Source organism: Bos mutus, chromosome 5 (assembly GCF_027580195.1).
Source record: "Bos mutus isolate GX-2022 chromosome 5, NWIPB_WYAK_1.1, whole genome shotgun sequence".
Taxonomy (NCBI): Eukaryota; Metazoa; Chordata; class Mammalia; order Artiodactyla; family Bovidae; genus Bos; species Bos mutus.
Window position 1 is genome coordinate 28,659,565 of NC_091621.1, and position 27,927 is coordinate 28,687,491.

Consider the following 27,927-nt stretch of genomic DNA (forward strand, 5'->3'; position numbering starts at 1 on the left):
GATGTGAGAGTTGGACTATAAAGAAAGCTGAGCCCTGAAGAATTAATGCTTTTGAAATTTGGTGCTGAAGAAGACTCTTGAGAGTCTGTCCCTTGGACTGCAAGGAGATCCAATCAGTCTATCCTAAAGGAGATCAGTCCTGGGTGTTCTTTGGAAGGAATGATGTTGAACCTGAAACTCCAATACTTTGGCCACCTGACGTGAAGAGCTGACTCATTTGAAAAGACCCTGATGCTGGGAAAGATTGAGGGCAGGAGGAGAAGGGGACAACAGAGGATGAGATGGTTGGATGGATTCACCAACTCGATGGACTTGGGTTTGGGTTGACTCCAGGAGTTGGTGATGGACCGGGAGGCCTGGCGTGTTTCAGTTCATGGGGTTGCAAAGAGTCAGACACGACTGAGCGAGTGAACTGAATAGGCCTCATAAAGGATAGTTTATTCTGCTTGGGGTACCAGTTGAGTTTGTATAATCACTCTCCCTATGTATACTTATTTTCAAGTTTATATTGTCAAAGTGAAGGGTATTGACTGGGTTTATATCACTTAACAAAATGCTGTTGAAGGTTGACCTTCCTTGTATCCAATCAAAACACACAGGGCTGATTTTGGCTCAGGCAACTACACAGGTCCAGTATTAATGGTCAACACAGCATGGTTGGTTTCTCTTACTTGTATAATGGCATGAGTCACAGTAACCTTGTGCAGAAAGACTACCTACCCTCACAAGAATATGGTGAATATCATCAGCACCCCCAGGCTTTCAAACTGAATATTATCCTTTCAAAACTGTTGCTTCATGGGAACTGGGAACATTACTTCATTAGTAATACATGTGTTTCAAATGTATTTGAAAGCTTTTTAGATGTCCTGTTTTGAAGTGTCAGAATGATACAATGAGTAGTAGACTAGTATTCCAAAAATATATAGACTACTATTCCAAAGACCTGGGTTGAAGACCAGCATATATTAGCTCTGTGACTTTACATAAATCTCATATTTCTAAGTCTCAGTTTCCTCGTTTGTGAAAACAGGTGAGGAGGTGAGATGAATTAATATTCTCCTCCAGCTCCCATATTTTATGACTCAAATTACTTTCAGAGCTTTCATAGTATTGTGAACATTCCCAGCTGTATAGCACATCTTCTCTTTGAATGTAGATTTGGTTTTTTGGAACAGGTAAAACTTATTAGAGCCAGGTCTTTTAATACTATGTATGACAAAGGTAGATGGTACTCTTTTTAAGGCTTGGAATTATTATGCTTGCCTTTATTTCTGTATATTCATTTGCAAGTGGCAGAAAACACAATACAAGTTGGCTTAAGCAAAGAGAAAATTACTGGCTCATATGACTGAAAAGTTCAGGGTCTCCAGCTTCAGTCACAGCTTGACCTAGGAAGTGAAATAATGTCATCAGGACCCACTCTCACTTTTCTCATCTCTCAGTTCTGCCTTTTCCCCATTAGTTCCATTCTCAAGCATGTTCTCCATTGGGTGGCAAGATCACTGCTGGTAGTCCCAGGCTTACATTTAATGGTCTCAGCAATTCTCAGAGAGAGATTCACTTTTCCCCAAAATTTCCCAAAACTCTCAGAATTGACTTTTTATTAGCCCTGCTTGAGTCATTTGCTTATCATGAGCTAATCACAGAGATCAAGAAGATTCTCTGACTGGTAAAGCCTGGGTCACATACTCACCCTGAAAGTAGGGGTGGGGAATTCAGTTTTACATGGGTCACTTGGACTGAACATGGTGGAAGGGTACTTTCCCAAATAAAATCATTGTGCTGATCTCAAATAGGTAGAATGATTCTGAACTTTTGAGAAGGAGGAGGAGAGAGGGAAGGTGAGAGAGAGAGAGAGGACATCTACTCGATTGTTGCATTTGACAAATCATTCTTTGAAATTCATCCTTTCACATTTTTACTGCAGTATAGGCACTTACTATCTCCTAATGCTGCTGCTAAGTCACTTCAGTCGTGTCCGACTCTGTGTGACCCCATAGACAGCAGCCCACCAGGCTCCCCCGTCCCTGGGATTCTCCAGGCAAGAATACTGGAGTGGGTTGCCATTTTATTCTCCATAGTTTCTATCTATTTTCCTTGCCTCTCATCACCTCCCCCACCCCCACCAAGTACATTCCAGGCATTGCCACCACATTACTCTTCCTAAAGCAGTGGTTTGATCATTTCACTCTCCAGCTCAACATCTTTCAGAAATTCTCTTCTGATTACTGAACCAAATTCTATATTCCTCAGTCTGGCATTTAAGATCTTCCACAACTGGATTCTACATATTTCCAGGCTTATCTATCTACCTGCACCTGTCCTAGGTACAGTGTTCATCACATCATGTTTTCCTTACAATGCCTTTGCTCTATTTATATGTTCCCTCAACACCATTTCTCTCATCCTAAGTCTGATACGGAATGATGAACCAGATATTGCTAATTGTCTCCAATATCTGTTCCCTGTTTTTTTTTTTTTTTATTACTAGAACCACTGATTTCTAGCTGGGCACATGCCCATTCAATAGAAACTGTATGTTTCAACATCACTTATAGTTGAGTGCTGACCAGTAAGGTGTAAGTACAGTGATGTACACAACTTCTGCAAGTGTTTTTAAGTAGAGGGGTGTTCTTTTTAGCCTCTGTTGCTTTTCCACTGCTTGGAATAAGGAGGTGATGGGTGGAGCTTGAGCAGCCTACTTGATGGTAGAAGCTGAAGCTTCAGGATAGTGAAGCCATGTGATAGAAGAAGCCTGTGTCCATGTTGATCAGAGAGCCACCATATCAACTCTGCACTGTGCAAATCTACATGAGAGGAATACATTTTAAGTTTGTTATTTTGAATTTTTTCTCTTTATTTATTCTTTTTTTAATTTATTAGTTTTTAACTGCAACAGAAAGTAGTCTATCATTTCCTTGTCTAGCAAAATATTTACTTGTGGGCCAGTACTTGTATCACATAAAAATTTGCTTTCACAACTCATGTATAAAACAGTTGTCTCAAATGTATCTCTCATGCAATCAGTTATGGACAACTGTGTATCTTACATCCTTTTTCTGATGTTGGAATAGGCAACTGAAAAAATCAGAGAGCTGAGAGAAAGGGCTGATAAAAGTCTAAAAGGACTTAGACTCTAAACTGTATGATCCCCTACAAAAGAGTCATTTTAACATGTTACCTACTTATAAGGAAATGTTTTGAGAATTGGCTTTGGGTCCAGTTTACTTCTCAGTTACATAAATTGCCATCCACTAAACAAATATTTATTTATTGCTTCTCTATACCAGGTACATAAATAATCTGCAGTAAGAGGGAAGAGAAAGAGAGATGAAGCACAATGAGGGGACCTCCTAGCTTCTCCACAACATTTCAGTCCCAGTTTTCAGACTATTCCCAAGCCTTCTTTCATCCCTACCCATGGATTCAGAGAGCAATCTTTATATCCTTAAAGTAATTCCTCCCATTCTGCTTATACTTTGAATGGATTTATGTTATTGGCCACCAGAAAAATTTCTTAAATAACACATTTTCATGGAAAGACTACTTTCTGTTGCAGTTATTTATTTCACTTAGTTATTATTGACATATTTGTTTTCTTCACTATGTTTGAGTCCTTGGATGATGGAGATTGTGTGTAATGGTTTCTCTCTTCCCAAGTCTAGTAGTAGGTACACAGATTGAACACAATAAACATTTGATAAATGAATTACATGGTGTAAGGGAGAGTAGTGGAGTCAGGGAGAACAGACCTCCCTAATGAGGGAGATCATGTCTACTCCTAGTAAATAAGAGATGGGGTAGATTTAAGAATTGTTTCTGAATTAGAATAGGTAAGACTTGATAAATTGGAGATGGAGTACAAAAGAGTAAATAATGACTTTCGAGGTTTGTTTTTATTATAGGTGGATGATAACAGTAATAATGTTATTAATAGATAATATTCATTACACACTTGTCTAGCTCAATTGGTAAAGAATCTGCCTGCAATGCAGGAGACCCTGGTTCAATCCCTGGGTCGGGAAGATCCCCTGGAGAAGAAAATGGCAACCCACTCCAGTATTCTTGCCTGGAAAAATCCCATGGACAGAGGAGCCTGGCAGGCTACATTCCATGGAGTCTCAAGAGTCTGACACGACTTAGCTACTTAGACAAATACACAATATTAGGCACTGTGTCATGAAGTACACTAAGTATTTTACATATATTAAGACATTTAATTTCTTAACGACTTATTGAGGTGGGTAGTCTGATTATCCCCATTTACTGGGGTTATTAGAGATCAATTAGCTCAAGGTCACTGACAACAGCTAGAAGATGCCAACCTCAAAGCTGATTCCTCAATCCTGATTCCTATAGCTATACCCATAACCTACTCTTCTTTTATGCCGCTAATCAATACACAGAATGGGGGTCCTACTCAATATACATATTGCATAAACTGCCTGTATCTCTTTGACTAAACATAGAGACGTATATTTGATGTGACGGCTTCTTTTTGATCAGATTTTCGGAAACATGGTTTGTAGTTTCATGTTTCCTCTCTGGAGGACCTAAAGTGGGGTGGAAGTTTGATAAAAGTTGACACGAAGGATGAGAGAAGATAGGTACAGACACGACATTCTCGAATGCTCTAACAGTTGCTGGAATGCTAGGATCTAGGTTCTATCAGACTCCCCTTCCTTCCACCCATGCCCCCAGAGACTCACGCACGCCCACACACAAACACACTGACACACGTTGTAAGGTACATATGCGTGCCGAGTCTCAGGTTGGATACAGTGGTCCCCAACTCACATCGAAGGTTCATCTTCCGACTCCTGGAGAGCCCAACAAATTCGACGTGAACCGGAGACCATCTGTTAAGCCCAGGGCAACAAGGCTCAGCGCCAGTTCGCCCTGGTTCCCAAGGAAACCACCCGCGAAGACACCTGGGGCCCGCGCCCAACACCTGCGAAAGCCCCGCCTGGCGCCAGGGGGCGCGGGAGCGCGTCGGCCCCTCAGGCCCCACGCCCGCCCCGCCCCCTCCCCGCCCCGCCCCCTCCCCGCCCCCTCCCCGCCCCTAACCCCGCCTTCCCTCCGCGGGGCCGTACGGCTCCAGGCTCCGGGCCCGGCTCCCGGCGCAGGCGCAGTCCCGCGCTCCCTCGGCGGCTCCTCCAGCCGTGCATTCACCGCGTTAGAGTGTAGCGGCGTCGGCCAGCCGTCCTCCTCCGCCTCAGAGTGCTTCGGCGTGCGCTGTGTGCGGCTCTGCGAGCGCCCCTGAGCGCGGGCCGCGGCGGTGGTAGGTTAGTCAGGTGAGCGCGGCGGCGGGAGGGAGAGGCCCAGGACGAGGAACACCGCCCCCCTCAGTGGCCGCGCGCCCGCCTCCCGCGAGCTGGCCTGGAGGGGCGGCCGCGGCAGGTGCAGGTGAGGGCGCGGCGCGCCGGGACCCGGTCCGGCTGTCCTGGCTCCGGCGAGCGCGCTCCTCTGGGCTCGCGGACGCGGGCGGTGGCGGAGGCTTGGCGCCTTGGGGGCATGTAGGCGCCCCTTGGGGCCGCTGGTGGGCGTCGGGCGGCGGCGGCTCCTCCCCCGTCCCTCGGGCGCGTTACTCATTAACTGCGCTGTCCTGAGCGCCCGAGGCGTGGAGCCAGACCCAGGTTACCTGTCGGTGGGGCGCGCGCGGCCGGAGCTGAGGGCCCGGCTTGCGGAGCGGGTTGTAAAGAGACTTCGCCAACAAGTCTGGAGGCCGGCGCCGCGCGGGAGCTGGACCCGGCGAGGCAGTAGGCATGGACCGAGGGTCTTAGGAGACGGCGAGCCGGGCGCGGCGCCAAGGCGTAGAGGTCACCCTTGGGAGGTTTCGGCGAAACCTGGTGGGCAAGAACCGGCGCCTTAGGAGATAGCTCAGTTCAGCCTGACTTTTGTTTCGGGGAGTTGAGGCGAGCTGTTCAGACATAATTGTAATTACACTACCCTTCCAGCGTGGATAGCTCGTTCTGATCGCCCAGGGAAAAGAGAGTTTAATGGACTCGGGAAGTGATGGTGTTAGATGAAATCTGCAGCACGTGAAGAGTTGCCAGTTATGGGATTTAAAAAAGAAAAAAAAAAGTCTGTAATGGCTAATGGGTAAAGTCTTGAAAATTAAGAGCGCTCAGGTAATGATGATTCCAAAGATGCAGTTTAGTTTCGCGGAAATGTAGCAAATTCCGAGGCTACCTGTTTCCCACTTCTGTTTACCCCTCCAGCTTCATTTCAGGGTCGGGGAAGAGACTTCCTTGTAAGCTTTTGCCGTGAAATGATTACATAATTGCAGCAGAGGCCAGTAAGAGGATTAGAACAAAACTGTTGTATTGTAAATCTGTTGCAAGACCCGGTTTCTGTTCATTATCCTTATTTTGTTGTTCATGCCATTTTAAGGGGAAAAAATGGTGAATGACATATGAAGGAGAAAGGAGGCAGAGTGGAGAAAACATTAAGAATAGATTTGTAACCAGTCAGAGTAAATATTTGATACTGTTAAAAGATTTCACCACTTTGATGCGGCCTTGTGTTGCCGCTTGCTGTTTTATTTACTAGTGTGGTGCGTTTTGATAGGACTTTTCATGTTTAGACAGATACATACCCCAAGTATGGTTTGTATGATAGAATCCTATCCTTGTGGAATATGTAGAAATAAACTTAGCGGTTATATAATGTTACTACAATAGTATATTTCTTACTATTGCGGGGGGAGCTTTTCTGTCTTTTTGTTTTTGTTTTTGTTTTTCTATATCCACTATTTCGAGAACCAAAGGGCATACATAGACTGCAACTCTTCTGGTATATTTGGCAAAGAACTCATCGGTGGTATTGAATACTGCTAACTTTTCACCAGGATGAATATTTGATGTTCAGCTGCTTTGTGAATTTTCTGATAATTAGATCCAGTTGTAGGTTTTGAATTGGTGTAGTTAATGCTTTTTTAAATATTATTTTCCTCTAATTTTCACTGAACCCTCAACTTCTACAGCACACATGGACACACTGTGTGTGGGTATGTGTCTGTGTGTGTGTGTGTCTGTGTGTGTGTGTGTTGACTGTCTTCAGTGCAGCCTGTTGAACTTCCCTGACCTGGGATGAACCCGTGCCCCCTGCTGTGGAAGTGTGGAATTGTAACCACTGGACCACCAGAGAAGTCCACTGCAAATAGTTTTTAAGATGGAAAGATTCTTAGAAATCTGCTCATCATCTTGGTTTTTAATATGGCAAAACAAGAACGTGCAGGTTACAGTAGTTTTACACGTATTATTGTAATTAGTATACCCTCCCCCCTCCCTTTCTGAGCAGGACTCATTGAACCAATTTTTATAAAAAATTATCTTTTTTAAGTTTTAGCTCGGTTGGTTAAATCATGTGTATGCCCTTGAGGAAATCATTTAACCTCTGAGCTTATTTTCTCCGTTTGTAAATGGGGGTAGTGTTAGATTGAACAGTTTGGGGTTTGCCAGTATTCAGCTGTTTTCAATATGGCTCAGTCTAATATGAGCTTCATAATGGTGGGATGAGAATTAGGTGAGATGCTCTGTGTAGGGCGTGGAGGAGGGGAACAGAGCTCAACAGTGTGACATGCACTGTGCTTGTTACTTCAAGTACCTTGACTCTCTAGTCCTTGGGACATTCCTGGCGTATAGGTGGTGGTATTGCATTTTATAGATCATGAAATCGAGGGTCAGAGAGGTGAATAACTTGCCTCTAGTTACTTAGTTGTCTGTAGTCCTATAGCTGACTAATGGCAGAGCCAGGATTAAACACTGAGTGTGACTGCCCAAATGGAAATCCTACCAGCCTTGCTCTTTCCACTCCTGAACTGCACCTTCTGTAAAAAGAGCTTTGTGACTAAGAAGACTGGTTAAAAAATAAACAGGTTTTCTGATGATGTGATGCGAGCACTGCTGCTACTACTACAGAGTCTAGCCCTTAGGGGGTAATCAGGTTCCGGTCTGAGCATTATGCCAACTCATTTACTCTCACATTGACCTAGGAGTTAGGTAATACTTTATCCATTTAATAGTTGAGAAGATTGAGGCACTGAGAGGTTATGGAGCTTGCTCAAGGTCACAAAAGCTAATTAATGAGGGGACTAGATTAGGAGTTGGGCAGTTTTTCTTTGATGTCCATGCTCTTAACCACTCTACTTCTTCCTGTGTACATTATAATGCTGAAGAATTGGTTTTAATTTAGCTTTTATGAGATACTTAATATTGGTGTAAGTAATTCTTAGTGTATCACCAGAGATTTTTAAATTAGACATTTCATTGAGTGTCTACTTCGCAAGTCACAGTGGGGATTAAAGGAAAGACTGTAAGAAGTCTGGAAGGTAGACCGTGTAATCATTGCCATATCTTTTTGTAAGTTTATCAAAATTTAGAAGGTACCTTCACATACATATGGTGTTGTAATTTTAATGAGTGTCAGGTAAGACAAAGTGCTTAAGTAGTTGGAGAGTAGGGAAGAAAGAAGGAGTAGTTGGTAGTGATATTTGTGTGTTGAGGGAAAGCTTTGAGGGTAATCTGAGGGAGTACACCCTTTCACACCAAACCTTTGCCCTGTAGAGTGCAAGTCAAGATGTAGTTCAATGAAGGGTGGTAAATTGGTTACTAAATTACTTAAATACATCTGATATCCTAAAAAGAAAATGTCTGAAGAAATTTAAAGACTCCTTTCTAGCTCTCCCTGATAGCTCAGTTGGTAAAGAATCTGCCTGCAATGCAGCAGACTTTGGTTTGATCCCTGGGTTGGGAAGATGCCCTGGCGAAGGGAAAGGCTGCCCATTCCAGGATTCTGGCCTGGAGAATTCCATGGACTGTATGGTCCATGGGGTCGCAAAGAATTGGACATGACTGAGTGACTTTCACTTCACTTGAAAATGAAAGTGAAGTTGCTCAGTTGTGTCCGACTCTCCAACTCTTTGCGACCCCGTGGTCGGCACTGTCCATGGCATTCTCCAGGCAAGAATACTGGAGTGGGTTGCCAGTTCCTTCTCCAGGGGATCTTCCTGACCCAAGGATCGAACCCAGGTCTCCCGCATTGCAGGCAGATGCTTTACCCTCTGAGCCACCAGGGAATCCCTTCACTTAGCTTTCACTTCACTTAGCTATTAATAGTTACTCTTTTTCTGTCCTACTGTCCTTACCTTTGCCACATAGTCCTTATGTATTTTTTTTTTTTTATATTTCCAGAGCACAGAGCACATGCCTCTATTTTGGTATCATTTAAATATTTACATCGTATTTGTAAATGTTTGTTGACAGTAAGGTCTCTTCTAGTGAACACATGCTTTGAGGGCAGGCCTTTAATGCATCTTACCCCAACATATAGCTTTAGTATTGGGCCTGGAACCTAGCAGGTACTGTGCTGTTTGGTGATGGATGGTTAGCGAAAAGGATGTTAAAATGAGTTGAAACTGTTCTAGCAGTAGAAATGGAAGTGAGTGTTCAGAGTAGGGATTGAAGGGCCTAAGGGAAGGAGAGGTTACTTACAAGAGGTAGCATTAATTTGCCATCTCTGTGTTTCCCTTCTGCTTTCCCTTTCAACTTAGAGCTAAATGAGGTAGTTTCATAAGCTTCAGTTGTATATAGAAAAAAGTGAAAAAGTAATCTTGATTTATCTTAGGATATCAGCAACACAAAATTAAATAGCTTTAACCATAAGCGAAGATTACTTAGAGGAAGAAGAATGGAAATTATTGAAATAGTTCAAGTGTGAGAAGTTTGTTGCTTATAATTGACAACTGTTGTAAGTATAAGCATAATGGAATTTGGGTAAACTCTACATAATAAAGTTTATGATTTGACAATCTAGTGGAAGGAAACGCCATGCAAGAATGTGAGAGTAGCTTTGACGCATACAGAAGCATACTGATGATAGCCTGCATGTGTGTGTGCTCAGTCGTGTCCAACTCTTTCGACCCCCATGGAATGTAGCCTTCCAGGCTCCTCTGTCTGTGGGATTTTCCAGGCAAGAGTACTGGAGTGGATTGCCATTTCCTCCTCCAAGGGATCTTCCCAACCCAGGGATTGAACCCATGTCTCCTGCATTGGCAGGCAGATTCTTTACCACTGAGCCACCTGGGAAGCCCCTTAGAGCCATTTAAGTAAGTGAATTGTCATTTGATGTGTCCAGATAATAGTTTTGAGTATTTGTTTGTGGGCATCTGATTGACAGATCAAGATGAAGTATAACAGAACAACTAAAGTAGATTTGAAGAACAGTACATAAATGTGGATTAATTAATTTCTTGTTGGGAAGAGAGTTAATTTGAACTCTGTACCTCAGAAAGACTTGTTTTTCCCTTCCTTCTTCTTTATCAAGGATAACTAAGGTTCCCTTCTGGTTTGTAAGGCAAACCTCTTTGTAGGCTCTTATTATTTACCCCCTCGTTTATTCTTTTTTAAGTCTTTATAGATATCATTCATCTGTGTTGTGCTTTACCGTCTTCAGGACATTTTTACATTGACAGATAAGCCCCTTGATTTTCTCAAATATAGGCAGGGGCGATAATACCACCACCATTATAGATGTTGAAACTAAAGCTCAGAGAAATTAAGTGACATACCCTAGTTCACACAGCCAGTTAATAACAGAATCTGAATTAGAAATGTTTTCTGAAGCTTGTTTGATCAAATGCTCAGTTTTCCCCAAACTTTAAAAACAGTTTCTCCAGTCTTGCTATGGTACTTATTGTTTTATCTCCAATTTTTAAAGGTGGCCTGGAATCACTGTCTCTGCTCTTCACTGCTCTGCTATTTATTACTTCCCTAAATAATCTTATTGCTTATTTATCCAATCAACATATACTTCAGTGCCTATTGAATATTTAATTGACCTGTATTCTTACATATATAAAATAAAGAGGCTTCCACTTTTAAGAGAAGAAAACTTGGAAAACAATTGTTTTTTTATATTTTTGTTCCAAGAATTTGTAATACAGTGCCTGCCAATGCAGGAGACACGGGTTTGATCCTTGGCTCAGGAAGATTCCCTGGCGAAGAAATGGCAACCCACTCCAGTATTCTTGCCTGGAAAATTCCATGGACGGAGGAGCCTCGTAGGCTACAGTCCATGGGGTCGCTAAGAACCGGACAGGACTGAGCGACTTCACTTTCCCTTTTCACTTTCATGCATTGGAGAAGGAAATAGCAACCCTCTCCAGTATTCTTGCTTGGAGAATTCCAGGGATGGTGGAACCTGGTGGGCTGCCGTCTATGGGGTTGCACAGAGTTGGACACGACTGAAGCAACTTAGCAGTAGCAGCAGCAAGTTCTGAGAATTTCTGAAAACCTTTAAGAATCTGCAGTAATGAACATTTTGCAATATGTCAGATTGTACATTTAATCCTGTGGTATTAGTAAATGGAAATTAATTTGTGGTCTATTTTAATGAGTGGGAAGATTGTGTAGCTTGACTGACCATCTGACTAATTTTTCCTTTGAGTTAGTAATTAATTTCACACTTATAAACATAGACTGCTTCCTAAAATGTAAATGTGAATTGTTTTTTGTTACGACCAAATATTAGTTTGGAAAATCAGCTTTATAATTTTAGGGAAAGTTAATGAGAAAATTATTTTTTATACACCTCTTTGTTTTTTCTTCCTTTATATAGTATTTGAATAAATCTTAAAATTTTCTAATTATGGATAATTTAGCAATAATTACTGTTCTCTAAAGCACTCAATTTTATTACCATTTGATTTTTTCTATTTTCTGAAAAACAAAAACAACATAACAAAAAAGTTCAACTTCAAAAACTCTCAAATAAATTTCTTTATACAATCTCAAAAAAAAAAAAAAAGAAGAAGAGAATTTAAAACAAAATACATAGATGCAAATATAGGACGAACTTCAAATTTCCCATCATCTAGCCCATCAACTACTGTCAAGCCTGCCCCATCTACTCCCTGTACTAGTCCCTCTCCTGTATTATTTTGAGCAAATTCCAGGCATTGTATAATTTTATCTGTAAATATATCATTCAGATCAGATCGGATCAGTCGCTCAGTCGTGTCCGACTCTGCGACCCCATGAATCGCAGCACGCCAGGCCTCCCTGTCCATCACCAACTCCCGGAGTTCACTCAGACTCACGTCCATCGAGTCAGTGATGCCATCCAGCCATCTCATCCTCTGTCGTCCCCTTCTCCTCTTGCCCCCAATTCCTCCCAGCATCAGAGTCTTTTCCAATGAGTCAACTCTTCGCATGAGGTGGCCAAAGTACTGGAGTTTCAGCTTCAGCATCATTCCTTCCAAAGAAATCCCAGGGCTGATCTCCTTTAGAATGGACTGGTTGGATCTCCTTGCAGTCCAAGGGACTCTCAAGAGTCTTCTCCAACACTGCAGTTCAAAAGCATCAGTTCTTCGGCGCTCAGCCTTCTTCACAGTCCAACTCTCACATCCGTACATGACCACAGGAAAAACCATAGCCTTGACTAGACGAACCTTTGTTGGCAAAGTAATATCTCTGCTTTTCAATATGTTATCTAGGTTGGTCATAACTTTCCTTCCAAGGAGTAAGCGTCTTTTAACTTCATGGCTGCAGTCACCATCTGCAGTGATTTTGGAGCCCAGAAAAATAAAGTCTGCCACTGTTTCCCCATCTATTTCCCATGAAGTGATGGGACCGGCTGCCATGATCTTCGTTTTCTGAATATTGAGCTTTAAGCCAACTTTTTCACTCTCCACTTTCACCTTTATCAGGAGGCTTTTTAGTTCCTCTTCAGTTTCTGCCATAAGGGTGGTGTCATCTGCATATCTGAGGTTATTGATATTTCTCCCGGCAATCTTGATTCCAGCTTGTGCTTCTTCCAGCCCAGCGTTTCTCATAATGTACTCTGCGTATAAGTTAAATAAACAGGGTGACAATATACAGCCTTGACGAACTCCTTTTCCTGTTTGGAACCAGTCTGTTGTTCCATGTCCAGTTCTAACTGTTGCCTCCTGACCTGCATACAAATTTCTCAAGAGGCAGGTCAGGTGGTCTGGTATTCCGATCTCTTTTCAGAATTTTCCACAGTTTATTGTGATCCACACAGTTTCTAAAAGGTAAAGGCAGTTAGCTATAATACTGTTTCACACTTAAAAAAATTAACATTAAAATTTTTTTTAGGTAAGGATTACTAATTACAAACATCCACACTTTTTGATTATATCATAAGGCCATTATATTAAAATCAGGTTTCTGTTGATTTTATTTATATGCTATCCCTACCCTCCCACAACAAACTATAAGGGGCTGAATAAGTACTTATTTTAAATCCAAGCATAGCAGCAAAATAAGGAAATGATGAGAGCAAAGAGAATGTAGGGGAAAATAGAAAGGATGGCAGAGTAACAGCAAATGCTCATTTCAATAGCAGTGCATTAGAGAAACTTTAGTTTTTTCTTTCTGAAAGTAAAACAGTCATTCATAGATTAAATAGGATTCTTCTGTTTGCATTGTTCTCTTCTTAAAATTGGCTGGGTAAGACTGCCTTAGAGATCCTCTGTCTTCATCTAACCTTTGTCTTGAGTCTTACCCCTAACCTTTTAAGATGTAGTGGAGTCAGACACAGGTGCTGAAGTCAGACACACCAGGCTTTGAATCCTCCCTCTGTTACTGACTGTTTCACCTTAACAAAATTAATTAACCTCTCTGATCCTCAGTTTCTGAATCCATAAAATAGAGGTAAGAACCATTTCAAAGGGATGCCAAGAGCAATAACTAGAATAATGTATATATGTATATGTCACAATAAACAATGTAATAACGTAATGCATATGTGTGTATACGTAGAAATATAATTGAAGCTATTCTGAATGTTTTCATATATAGATATTAAATATATATGCCTTCATCCCCTCATTTGCAATGTGTGACCTTCATACTCTCTTGCCTAGTCTGTTGTACTAGCCTCTTAACTAATTGCCTTTAGTCTCTTGTCTCTAGTTAAAGTCCTTGGAAGTCATTTTTCTAATGACATCACAGTTCATCTGTACTTTCTAAAATGTAGATCTGAGCACCTCTTCAGGATGAAACTCCAAGTAACATTTTCCATGTTAAGTGAAGCTTTTAATTATCTGTCTCATATCTGCTTCTCCAGCTTGATATTCTGTTCTTTTTTTTTTTGGTTTCATTAGTGCCAAACCCTTATTCCTTGACTATGCTATATTATTTCCTTGCTTAGCTCATCTACAGACTCTTATTCAGCATTTAAAAATCTAACTTATATTTTTACTTCTCCTTGAAACATTGTCTTCCTCCTCCTCTCTCTTTAGGATTATCATTTAGTGGCCCATAATAGGCTATGCATCTTCTTTTTAGCCCATTTTCATATCTATATTCTTAGAACTTAGTACCAGGATTTGCCCTGAGGAGTCGAAGCTGACAATCATCCTTCCATTCAACTGGAATAAAAATAATTGATAAAATTATCAATTATACTTATACTAAAATAATATAGGTATAAAATACATTTAATAACTATAAACCATTAAGATTTTTCTAGGCATTCATTGAGTTGATACATGGGAAATTCTTAGTTAACTGACACATAGTTAACTTTCAGTAAGTTTTGGCTGCTGTTTCTGCTGTGATAATGCTGACTTCTGGAAAGAAGATAAGATATAATAAATACTATGAATCAGAAGCAAATTGTTTTGATCAACTTTTTAAATTGAAGATCAGCTTTATTACTTAAAACTGAGTGATAATAAGGCCACTCAAGCTGTTAGTAATTCACCCGTAAAAATTGAATGCTATCATCCTTTTTACTCATTTGTAGTGATCTCTGACAAGTTTAGTTTATGAATTGGGATAACTGCACTTGAAATCGAGTTATTGAGTTAACTTACTACTCACTTTCATGCATTGGAGAAGGAAATGGCAACCCACTCCAGTGTTCTTGCCTGGAGAATCCCAGGGATGGGGGAGCCTGGTGGGCTGCCGTCTATGGGGTCACACAGAGTCGGACATGACTGAAGCGACTTAGCAGTAATGCTGAGAGTAGGGCTTCCTAGGTGGCACTGGTGGTCAAGAATCCACCCGCCAATGTGGGGAGTCATGGGTTTGATCCCTGGGTTGAGAAGATCCCCTGGAGAAAGAAATGGAGCCTGGTGGGCTACCGTCACTCGGGGTTGCAGAGTCAGACTCGACTGAGCAACTGAACACACACACACAATACAGAGAGTACTACTGCTTAAAAATAGCAGTTTATTTTATTCGTATGAGAACTTTGAATGCAAAACAAATCTTAATGCTTCCATTTGAAAGAGCAAAAGATTTTTAGATCATTGTGATTGGCAGCTCATTACCAGCTAAGTTACACATTTTATGGAAATTTCACATGCTTGAAAAAGGGACTACATTTAATCTTCAAATAATTTCCTTTTCAGGAGTGGCTGGAATTTAAACAGTGTTTTAATGTATCCCCCAGAATGAAAACATTGTACATAAAGGCAGTGCTCTGAGGTACTTTACTAAATGCTACTTGCATTTCTCTCTTAATTCTCAACCTGTGAGGAAGCAAACCAAGCTAGGTTTCCAGATGAGAGAAGATAGGCACACATTGGCCCAGTAATTTGATAGAAAAGGAAAAGTGTTAGTCGCTCAGTCGTGCCCGACTCTTTGGGAACCCATGAACTGTAGCCCATCAGGCTCCTCTGTCTATGGGATTTTATAGGCAAGGATACTGTAGTGGTTTGGCATTTCTTTCTCCAGGGGATCTTCCTGATCTAGGGATTGGACCTGGGTTTCCTGCACAGGAGACAGGTTCTTTACTGACTGAACTACCAGGTTTCAAACCTGCCTCTCTTTGAGGTTTGGATCTTATGTTCCTAGTCTGTGCTCCAGTTTATGGAACATTTTCCACAAATGCTTTACTTTTACACCTTAGACGTGCCTGAAAAGTCCTTCCAAGGGCTCTTTATCTTTCTCATTATTTCCTATTTCTTTGGGTTTACTTTTTTCTGGGAGTCTTTTCCTTCTGATTTATTTGGCTTTCTTGTGTGGTCTCTTAGTAGCCTTTGCTTATTCTTTGGCGTTTATCACACTGTGTCATTGCCTCTAATTGTCATTGTCTCCTACTATATTGATACTGTTTGGGAGCAGAGATGATTTACCATCTTCTTTCCCCAGAGCCTGGTACATAGTAGACTCTCTGTGAAAACTCATAGTTTATAGGAAAAATAGAGTGGGTGTTGCAGGGATGTGAAGTGAACTGGCTCAGTTGTGTACGACTCTTTGCGACCCCATGGACTGTAGCCTACCAGGCTCCTCTGTCCATGGAATTTTCCAGGCAAGAATACTGGAGTGGGCTGCATTTCCTTCTCCAGGGGATCATCCCAACCCAGGGACTGAACCCGGGTCTCCGGCATTGCAGGCAGACACTTTACCGTCTGAGCCACCTAATGGATTTTAATTCAACTTAAGGAGAAACATTTTTACATGAACCGTCTAACAGTGGAAAAGGAAAGCAATTCTAGTGGTGATAAGTGTGGTGTGGTTAAGAGCTAGGACTCTCAAGTCCCAAAAGCCAGAGATTTTAATCCTGGTTGCCCTGAGCTGCAGCTTCCTCAGCTATGCATGTACTGGCACTATACCTGCTATTTAGTCAATGCTCAGTAAATAGATGGCATCACCGACTTGATGAACATGAGTTTGAGCACCCTCTGGGAGTTGGTGAAGGACAGGGAAGCCTGGGGTGCTGCAGCCCATGGGGTCGCAAAAAGTTGGACATGACTGAGCAACTGAACTGAACTGAAGGGAGAAACAGCTCTGAAATCCTGTGAAATTGGTACTGGTAGTTGGATGACTTAGCTCCCCATACCATCCTTCTCCCCTGGATTATTTTGAAGCAAATCTAAGGAATTTTATTTCTTCTGTTTTTCTGTAGTATCCCTAAAGGATAAGTTTTTTTCACATAACCATCATACCATTATTATCTCTAAAAACTGACAATAATTCATAATAATATCAGTAATATCCAGTGTTCAGGTTCCATTGATTTTTTTTTCATAATGTTTTTATAGTTGGTTAATTCAGATAATTCAAACAAGGTCCCCATATTATATCTCTTTATGTCTTAAGTCTCTTTATAAATTCCTCCCCCCCCATTTTTATTTATTGAAAAAACCAGGTGATTTATCCAGTAGAGTTTCCCAAAGTCTGGGTTTTGCTGTTTTTGTCCTTATGGTGCTATTTTTAATATGTTCTTTTACCCTCTGTTGGGCTTCCCAGGTGGCGCAGTGGTAAAGGTGTGCCAATGCAGGAGACACGGGAGACTCAGGTTTGATCCCTGTCTTGGGAAGATCCCTGGCGTAGGAAATGGCAGCCCACTCCAGTACTCTTGTCTGGAAAATTCCATGGACAGAAGAGCCTGGTGGACTGCAGTCCCTGGCATTGCAGAGAGTCGGACATGACTGAGCCCGCACACACTGTGCTCTATATTTCCTACAAACTGATAATCACCTAGAGAGTTAATTGAATTGAGGTCATTTTCTTTTTATTAGGGGAGGGGGTCAAGAATACTTCATGAATGGTGGTAGTGTTCTCTTTTTTACCACATAATTCTCATAACTTATGATTTTCTCCCGTTTTGTGATATTAAGTCATCAGTGAGTTCAAGTACTGTCATTTTGATCCATTAATTATAAAGTCCCCCAGATTTTACCTTAGGGCTTTAATAGTTGTTGATAATCGTTGTCTAGACTCATTGTTTCATTAAGAATACAAAGTTATTAAGCGGGACTTTTTGAAAAGAAGGACTTTTCCTCATAAACTCTTAGTTCTCTGATATATTGGAAAGTCAGGATAAATACTGGATTCTTTATTTTACCAGTTTTCAAAATAGTGTTTTGGTTACATGGTACTGATCAAAAGGAGTCAGTGAGATTTATTTTTGTTTGCTTTATTTTTAGTAAAATCATGAAACCTTGAGCTTAAAACTGGGTTTTTTTGTTTGTTTGTTCTTAACAGAGATTGTCCTTTTTGGTGTTCAGGTTGTCCCATCTTTTGTTAGTGGGAGTCCTTTTGATACCTCTCCAGTAGTCTTTGATAGCTTTCTTGCTTCCTGGTAAAACAAGATGTTCCAAGATCCTTTTGTATATTACTGCCCCGGGCCTGGGATCAGCCATTCCTCAGAGTTGCCACTGTTCTTTTTTTCGGTAGGATATGATACTGCTTTGGGCATAAGAGGTGCGCATTGCTCCTGAGTTGGTTACTGCTCTTATACCTTTTCAGTGGATAAAGGTAGGCATTTTTATAAATAGAAGAGATTTTCCTGGTATTTCTGATTCAAATTTAGGACTTCAGAGTTTTAAATTCCTTGATTTTGTATTTGTGTCTCTTTTCTCATATGCTGAAAATTTTAGTTCTGAATGATATTGTTTAATCTTATACAATAGTTTGAGAATAGCAGTATCAACATTAGTAATACGATTACTGAAAATAGTGTATTATTTTTTAAATTTCCTTTTGTTCTTAGAATATATGCCACTGGGGATATACAGTTTTATTACTGTGTTTTAAAGTCATTTGAAATAGTTCTTCTCAATGTTGTAAAGTACCAAATGGAGCTAGATTCATCTTCTATTTTTAAAGATTTAAAAAAAAAATCTAATTTTGCCTTATGTACATGGTTCCAAGTTCAAATTCATATCTATAAAGTAGGGTACATTTGGAAAAGTCTAGGTTTTACGCCTGTCTCCTCTTCCTGTTCTTGCCCTTTTCCTAAAGATAACTTTTTTTAAAATTAATTTTTGGTATATCCTTCTATTTCTAAAATATAAGTACATAGAAATATATATAATTATATACATATAAATTTGTACGTTCCCCTTTCTTATATAAAAGGTAGCTTATTATATACTGCTTGTTTTTCAATGTCAGTGTATTCTCAGGTTTCCCTCATAGCAGTATGTGGGTATTGCTCATTTATTTTTATAGCTATATAGTGCTTCCTGATGAGGATGTGCCTCTGTTGGTTCAGTCAGTCAGTCTTTTGCTAGTGCTGTTGGCCTTATGAATATATCTTTTCTTTTTTATTTTGCCCATTTATATTTGGGATAAAGCCCTGTCAAGTGGGCATGCTGGGTCATAGATTCAATGACTGTCATTTTGTGGATATTGTCAAATTTTCCTCCATAGGGTTTGTGCCATTTTACATTTCCAGAAATGCAAATACTTTCCCACGATGATTCAGTGAACCTCTCAGGTATATAGAGGTGAATTAGGAGTATATGAGATCAAAGAAAAAGTATCATGGTTCCTGATAAAATGTCAGTGTTTAATGAAAACCTTATTTCTCATGATGAATGAATTGATTGATAAACTATATTCACTTGAATATGAAATATTCAGGTTTAGATGTTTGCGTTTGTGTTTGTGTGTGTATTATGAACAACGAATGAAAAATATTATTTTAGGGAAAGGTAATAAATTAAAATTGAATGTTAAATACTTTAAATTCCTTGTTGATATGATCTTCCTTTTGGTATAGTGAATATTTTGGGTAAAAAAAGCAAAGTTTAGTTTCATTTTAAGGACTGAAATTACTGTTTACTACAATAAAGAAAACATTCATTGGATTTGAAATTTGGTATATGCAGATTTAATAGGGTTTTGATTGTCCATATACAGTTGTCCCTGAGTACCTACCCACAGGGCATTGGTTTCAAGACTCACTCCCACCCCATATCAGAATTCCCGGATGCTCAAGTCCCTTATATAAAATGACACAGTATCAGCATGTATCCTATGCACATCCTCCCGTATACTTAAAATCATCGTTTATAATCCTGTAGTAACTGCTGCTGCTATTGCTGCTGCTGGTAAGTCACTTCAGTCGTGTCCGACTCTGTGCGACCCCATAGATGGCAGCCCACCAGGCTCCTCTGTCCATAGGATTCTCCAGGCAAGAACACTGGAGTGGGTTGCCATTTCCTTCTCCAGTGCATGAAAGTGAAAAGTGAAAGTGAAGTCACTTCAGTCGTGTCTGACTCTGTGCGACCCCATAGATGGCAGCCCACCAGGCTCCTCCGTCCATGGGATTTTCCAGGCAAGAGTACTGGAGTGGGGTGCCATTGCCTTCTCCTTACTTGTCTTATTTTTTTAACACTTTTTAATTAAGAATATGAGAGAGTAAAATTTTTCAGTTTAATATTTTTTTTTGTATTTTATAATGAAATTATGTGCTGTAGTAATGCTGTGTTTGGGATTTTTTCGAAGTTTGGGGAAAGTGTTAGTCATGATTATCAAAGTACTGTTGTAAAAAAGAAACAATTGAGAAGAGAGATTGAGTTGACATAGAAGACCTTGATTTTCAGAATAACAAGTTCAGAGTTTATTCTTTAGACAGTGGGAAATCAATAACAGTTTATAAGATTTCTTTATATTTTTTAAGTGAAAAACTTGAGTGGTATACTTTTTAGTTTTCATATAAATTTTGTTTTATAGTTGTATAGTTTATGAAATATTTTTTACTTATGGAGAAACTGAAGCATGCATATTACTGTTAATGGCTGACTGATAACATATTTATTGAGTTGTACTCTGTGCCAGATGCATAGTACATTACTAAATACTTTATGTGGGTTTTCTCCCTCAATCCTCACTGCAACCTGATGAAGGGAGTATTATTATCCCCATTCTTATCCCGTTAGAGGGAAAATTTAAGGCTTAGAGAAATGTAATGCATTATTCTTGATTGGATCCTGGGCCTATTGAAAACATTATTAGGATAATCAGTGAACTTTGATTGGGGCCTGTTGTTTAGATGGTAATAGTGATCAGTGTTAATAACATCCTGATTTTGGTGATGTGTTAACGTAGGATATATACACTGAGATGTTAAGGGGTAATGGGTATCATGCATAAAATCTATTCTCAAATGGTTCTAAAATGTTAACAGTTTCATAATGTGGGTGAAATATATATATATCTCTGCAACTTTTTGTAAATCTGAAATTATTTCAAAATAAAAGAAGAAAAAACACTGAGTCATCCAGTCACATGTGACTTTCTTTGAAGCAGAACGGAATAGTTCATTGAACCTAGTCTCTCTTATTCTGAGTGTGTGTATCTGTCTGTCTTTACTGCCTCTTCTTTTTTTAACCAAAGACACATATGATAGCAAAGTTAATATCAAGCAAATTTTTATTCATTCCTCATTGTTACTTATTAATTACTTACTGTAACAGTGTTATCCATCACTTTCAAGTTTATTTTGAATCAGATCATTTGCCTTTTATAGTATTTATCCTCTGAGGTCACTTATTAAATTTTAAATGAATGTAGTTTTTTTCTGTTTAAGTTTATATTTTATAATGGACTGTTAAACACATTCTATGAATGTACATCTTACTTTAATTTTAAATGTCACTATCTCAAAATAATTTTCTGCTTTTAAATGTAGGTTGTTCTATGATGAGGCTTTTGCTATGGCTAATGACCCCTTGGAAGGCTTCCATGAAGTGAACCTCGCTTCACCTACTTCTCCAGACCTTCTTGCTGTGTATGAACCGGGAACTCAAGAGCAGACTACCTCACCTAGTGTCATCTACCGGCCACATCCTTCAGCTTTGTGCTCCACCCCGATCCAGGCTAATGCCTTAGATGTTTCTGACCTTCCTACACAACCTGTGTATTCCTCCCCCAGACGTTTAAATTGTGCGGAAATATCCAGTGGCAGGTAGGAGAGAATCAAGATGCTTGTTTTAGAGCATTGTATTAAACAAATGAATTTTGCTTGGTTAACTTATTTTAAGTTTTATTATTTTAGAAAATTTGAATAATATAATGTTATTTATGAAGAGCAATACATATTAATGATCAAGAGCAGGGGTCGCAGACTTTTTATGTAAAGGGCCAAATAGCAAATATTTCAGGCTTTGTGGGCTACACAGTCTCTGTTTGGACTGCTGGATGTGACTATTAAAGTGTGAAAGTAGTCATAAAAGTGAAGTCACTCAGTCGTGTCTGATTCTTTGCAACCCTGTGAACTATAGCCTGCCAGGCTCCTCCATCCATGGGATTCTCCAGGCAAGAATACTGGAGTGGGTTGCCATTTCCTTCTCCAAAAATAGTCATAAGCAGTATGTAAATGGATAAGCGCCAGTAAAACTTTGTATATGAACCTTGAATTTTGGTTCAAGAAATTATATAATTTTCTCGAGCCACAAAATATTATTATTTTGATTATTTTCAACCATTTGAAAATGTAAAAATCATTTTTGGCTGGTGGGCCTTCAGGGAACAGGTGGCAGGCTGGATTTATTCTACATTTAGTTTGCAGACCCCTGTTCTAGAGTATCACTATCCAATAGAACTTTCTGGCATGATGAAAATATTCTCTGTGCTATTTAAGATGATAGCCATTAGCCATATATGGCTATGAAGGACTTGAGATGTTGTTGCTTTGGCTCTGGACATACTATTAATTAGTTCTGGTGGTGAACAAATTGGATAATGCAGTTATAGGCATGTGTGTGTATGCCAGTTAATACTTGAGCACATGCTGATGTTTGTTTGAACTCTCCTTTACAGCATCCATGGTACAGATCCAGCACCTTGTTCTACCTCTGGAGTCACAGCTGGGATACTTAAATTAACTACAAGAAAGGACAACTGTAGTGCAGAGAGGGAGTTTTTACAGGGTGCTACTATAACAGAAGCTTGTGATGGCAGTGATGATATTTTTGGGTTGAGTACTGATAGTCTGTCCCGCTTACGAAGCCCATCTGTTTTGGAAGTTAGAGAAAAGGGCTATGAAAGATTAAAAGAAGAACTTGCAAAAGCTCAGAGGGTAAGCAAAAATATATTTTATTCTTCTATATGTTACATTCAAAATGAATATTTGTCCATGGGGGCAACTCAAGTGAAATCATTATAGTTCTACACTTTTCTTTTGCATATGCGCAGTCTCAGTTGCTGTTGGGCAGCATTTAGGAATCTTTGAATTGGTCTCAATAGTAAAGAAGCTCATCCAAGAATATGAACGGAAGAAAAGATACTCTAATTCTTTTTTTTTCCCTTTCCTTCTCTTGCATTTTCTGTAGTGCAGATTTGGGGAGTTACGTTCTGTGTGTGGATTTTTTTCCTCTCTACACGTGGTTGATTTTGTGATTATTTACTTGAAGCCATTAGGTCCAAGTCATTATATTTTGAGGAATAGTTTTAGTAATAATGCTGTGCTATTCAGCTGAATTTGAATGTTTTCTGTATCTTAACTTGGAGATTTGTCTGTTTTCATAATTTGTTCTATTTCTCACATGCTCATCTTTTAAATTTCTGATATTCCCGAATTTGTGACTAAATTTCTTTCTTTTTCTGAGTCTGTAATTAAACTTTAAAGGGACATTTGTAGCACTAAATATTTATACATTAGAGAAAAGGATAAGTTTCAAATCAACAATCTAGTCTCCCACTTCAAAAAACTAGAAAAAGATGAGCAAAATAAAACCAGAAGCAGGCAGAAGGAAGAAAATAATAAAAAGCAGAAACAATGAAATTGGTAACATAAAAAGTAGAGAAAATGAACAAAACAAAGTGCTGGTTCTTTAAAAAGATCAGTAAAGTTGACAAGCCTCTAACAAGACCGAAAAAAACAAGAATAGAAGACACAATAGCAGGAATGAAATAGGGGATATCACTACAGACCCTGCAGACATTAAAAGTATAGTAAAGGAATAATACAAACAGCTCTATGTGTATAAATTTCACACTAAGGTGAAATGGACCAGTTCACATTCAGAAAGTTGAGAAGATAGGGAAATCATTCTATAACATAATTTCCACATATTATGACATTTTACAAATATATATTCCCATTTTCTCCCCCAGCAGACTTCTCAGGAGTATAACACTGATTTGGTATCCCTGGTGCCTAGATAATAAGGTACAATGCCTGGTGTGTATATGTTTCTATAAATGCTTCAATGGATGGCTGATGGTTAAACAGCCATAAAGAGATGTTAAAACATTTTTGGTTGAATATATCAGAAAGAAAAATCAATATTCTTTTAAACTTTTCCCCAAAGGTAGGGGGTGTGGTGAGATGTAGTTATATTTGGCCTATGTCCTCTGGCTCAGACTCTCTTGTCTTAGCACAGAATATTAAGTGAAGTCACAATTTATATAGAAGTGAACTACTGGACATACATATCCATGTTTGAGAATACATTGTGGTTACTTATTCATCAGGATATATTGCTAATTTCTTAGCTCAGGTTGAAAATTTGTTTTGAAATTTTTAGTTTGTTTTATTTAGAAGTACTGTTGACATAACTGAAATGATAATGATGTGTGAACACATGCAAATGGTGAATTCTGTTATGAAGAATACAAGATAGTATTGATACTTACTTAGAGCTTAAGACTTGTGAAGGACTGTTGAATATGAAAATATTTCCTGGATTATAGCAACATGTGAATCAAATTATGTCAGTAGTCATTCTTTTTATTTTGATGATTATTTTCAGAGTGGCTAGACAGTTCCCATTTTTCCATCCTTTTACTTTTAACTAATTTTTGTCTCCCTGTTTAAAGTGGGTTTTCTTGTAGGCAGCACATCATTAGATCTTTTTTTTAATCCTTTCTAATAATCTCTGCCTTTTAATTGGTGTGCTTATGTTAGACTATTTACATTTAATTTGATATAGTTTGGTTTAAATCTGCCAACTTACTGTTTGTTTTCTGTTTGTCTCTTATGTTTATTTCCCCCCTTTCCCTTTTATGCCTTTTGGATTAATTCTATATAGTTTTGTGATTTCATCTTTGCTCTGTTGGTTTATCAGTTATATGTCGTCTTTCTGCTAATTTCATGATTGCTTTAGGGTTTATTATATGCATCTTTCATCAGTCTCTACTTTCTAGTGATATTATACTACTTCATATATAAGAACTTACAAAAATGTAGTTGACCCTTGGACAATGTGGACTTAGGGGCACTAACCCCTGTGGTTGAAAATCTGCATATGAATTTCCAGTCAGCCCTTTGTATATATAGTTCCACACCCTTGGAGTCAGTCAGTCATGGATTGTGTGGTACTGTAGGATGTATTTATTGAAAAAAAAATCCACATGTAAATGGACATGTGCAGTTCAAACCCATGTTGTTCAGAGGTCAAGTGTACTTTTATTTCCCCCTTTCAGTTTTTATGCTATGATTACCATGTATTTTACTTCTTCGTATATTTTAAATTTCAGGATACATTTAGCTTATTTTTTCATTAAACAACTGGTTATTTTAAAGGGATTTAAAAATCCGTATGCATGCTATGCATGCTAAGTCACTTTAGTTGTGTCTGACTCTCTGCGACCCTATGGACTGAAGCCCTCCAGGCTCGTCTGTCCATGAGATTCTCCAGGCAAGAATACTGGAGTGGGTTGCCGTGCCTTTCTCCAGGGCATCTTCCCAACTCAGGGATCGAACCTGTGTCTCTCTTGTCTACCTGCATTTGCAGGTGGACTAGTGCCACCTGGGACGCCTGTTTAAATGGTCAGAATCCTTATATTTCCCATGTAGTTACCATTTCTAGTGCTTTTCATTCCTTTATGTGGATCCAGATTTCCATCTCATAGCATTTTCCTTCTACTTGAAAGGGATCCTAAGATTTTTTGTTGTAAGCTGCTGATAAAATTTTTTTAAGCTATTGTATATCTTGAAAGATCTTTTTTTCATCTTTGTTTTTGAATGTATTTTCACCAGCTAAAGCATTTCAGGTTGATAATTTTTTTCTATCAGTATCATTATTTTGAAGGTGCTCCATTGTGGTCTAGCTTGCACTGTTTCTCATGAAAAGTCAACTGTTATCCTTACTTTTGTTTCTCTCTCCTGTGATGTGATAGTTCTCTCAATCACTGGCTGCAAATGATTTGATTATGGTGTGCCCTGTTGTAGTCCTTTTCAGGTTTCTTGAGCTTGGAATTTGTTGATCTTCTTAAGTGGGTAGGTTGCTTTTTTTTAAATAGAAATTGGGAAATTTGGCCATTACTTCTTCAAAAGCATTTACATACCTCCTCTATCTCTCCTCTCCTTTGGGACTCCTGTTACATGCACATTAAGTTCAGTTCAGTAGCTCAGTCGTGTCTGACTCTTTGCGACCCCATGAATCGCAGCACGCCAGGCCTTCCTGTCCATCACCAACTCCTGGAGTTCACCCAAACTCATGTCCATCAAGTCGATGATGCCATCCAGCCATCTAGTCCTCTGTTGTCCCCTTTTCCTCCTGCCCCCAATCCCTCCCAGCATCAGAGTCTTTTCCAATGAGTCAACTCTTGGCATGAGGTAGCCAAAGTATTGGCGTTTCAGCTTCAGCATTAGTCCTTCCAATAAACACCCAGGACTGATCTCCTTTAGGATGGACTGGTTGGATCTCCTTGCAGTCCAAGGGACTCTCAAGAGTCTTCTCCAACACCACAGTTCAAAAGCATCAATTCTTTGGCGCTCAGCTTTCTTCACAGTCCAACTCTCACATCCATACATGACCACAGGAAAAACCATATCCTTGACTAGACGGACCTTTGTTGGCAAAGTAATGTCTCTGCTTTTCAATATGCTATCTAGGTTGGTCATAACTTTCCTTCCAAGAAGTAAGCGTCTTTTAATTTCATGGCTGCAGTCACCATTTGCAGTGATTTTGGAGCCCAAAAGAATAAAGTCTGACACTGTTTCCATTGTTTCCCCATCTATTTCCCATGAAGTGATGGAACCAGATGCCATGATCTTCGTTTTCTGAATATTGAGCTTTAAGCCAACTTTTTCACTCTCCACTTTCAGTTTCATCAAGAGGCTTTTTAGTTCCTCTTCACTTTCTGCCATAAGGGTGGTGTCATCTGCATATCTGAGGTTATTGATATTTCTCCCGGTAGTCTTGATTCCAGCTTGTGCTTCTTCCAGCCCAGTGTTTCTCATGATGTACTCTGCATATAAGTTAAATAAGCAGGGTGACAATATACAGCCTTGACGTACTCCTGTTTGTATTTGGAACTAGTCTGTTGTTCCATGTCCAGTTTTAACTGTTGTTTCCTGACCTTCATATAGGTTTCTCAAGAGGCAGGTCAGGTGGTCTGGTATTCCCATCTCTTTCAGAATTTTCCACAGTTTATTGTGATCCACACAGTCAAAGGCTTTGGCATAGTCCATAAAGCAGACGTAGATGTTTTTCTGGAACTCTCTTGCTTTTTTGATGATCCAGCGGATGTTGGCAATTTGATCTCTGGTTCCTCTACCTTTTCTAAAACTAGCTTGAACATCTGGAAGTTCACGGTTCACATATTACTGAAGCCTGGCTTGGAGAATTTTGAGCGTTACTTTACTAGCGTGTTAGATTAATGCAATTGTGCAGTAGTTTGAGCATTCTTTGGGATTGGAATGCAAACTGACCTTTTCCAGTCCTGTGGCCACTGCTGAGTTTTCCAAATTTGCTGGCATATTGAGTGCAGCACTTTCCCAGCATCATATTTCAGGATTTGGAATAGCTCAACTGGAATTCCATCACCTCCACTAGCTTTGTTCATAGTGATGCTTTCTAAGGCCCACTTGACTTCACATTCCAGGATGTCTGGCTCTAGGTGAGTGATGACACCAATGTGATTGTCTTGGTCGTGAAGATCTTTTTTGTACAGTTCTTCTGTGTATTCTTGCCACCTCTTCTTAATATCTTCTGCCTCTGTTAGGTCCATACCATTTCTGTCCTTTATCAAGCCCATCTTTGCATGAAATGTTCCCTTGGTATCTCTCATTTTCTTGAAGAGATCTCTAGTCTTTCCCATTCTGTTTTCCTCTATTTCTTTACATTGATCGCTGAAGAAGGCTTTCTTATCCCTTCTTGCTATTCTTTGGAACTCTGCATTCAGATTCTTTCCTTTTCTCCTTTGCTTTTTGTTTCTCTTCTTTTCACAGCTATCTGTAAGGCCTCCCCGGACAGCCATTTTGCTT

The 27,927-nt window shown here is 39.6% G+C and overlaps 1 protein-coding gene across 4 annotated transcripts in view; it reads left to right on the forward strand.

The window, feature by feature from the left end:
• Window positions 1-5,109: 5,109 nt before the first annotated feature.
• RAB3IP (RAB3A interacting protein) overlaps window positions 5,110-27,927 on the forward strand; it is a 56,782-nt gene continuing 33,964 nt past the window's right edge. Inside the window, exons 1-3 of one of the 4 annotated variants that reach the window (XM_070370594.1) lie at window positions 5,110-5,297; window positions 21,403-21,678; window positions 22,533-22,791. In XM_070370594.1, the coding sequence (XP_070226695.1) occupies window positions 21,428-21,678; window positions 22,533-22,791 (510 nt within the window). In that variant the 5' untranslated portion in view covers window positions 5,110-5,297; window positions 21,403-21,427. Of the gene's footprint in view, window positions 5,298-18,159; window positions 18,240-21,402; window positions 21,679-22,532; window positions 22,792-27,927 lie in introns of those variants that run through there. The other 3 variants (XM_070370593.1, XM_070370591.1, XM_070370592.1) reach the window with 3 other exon arrangements.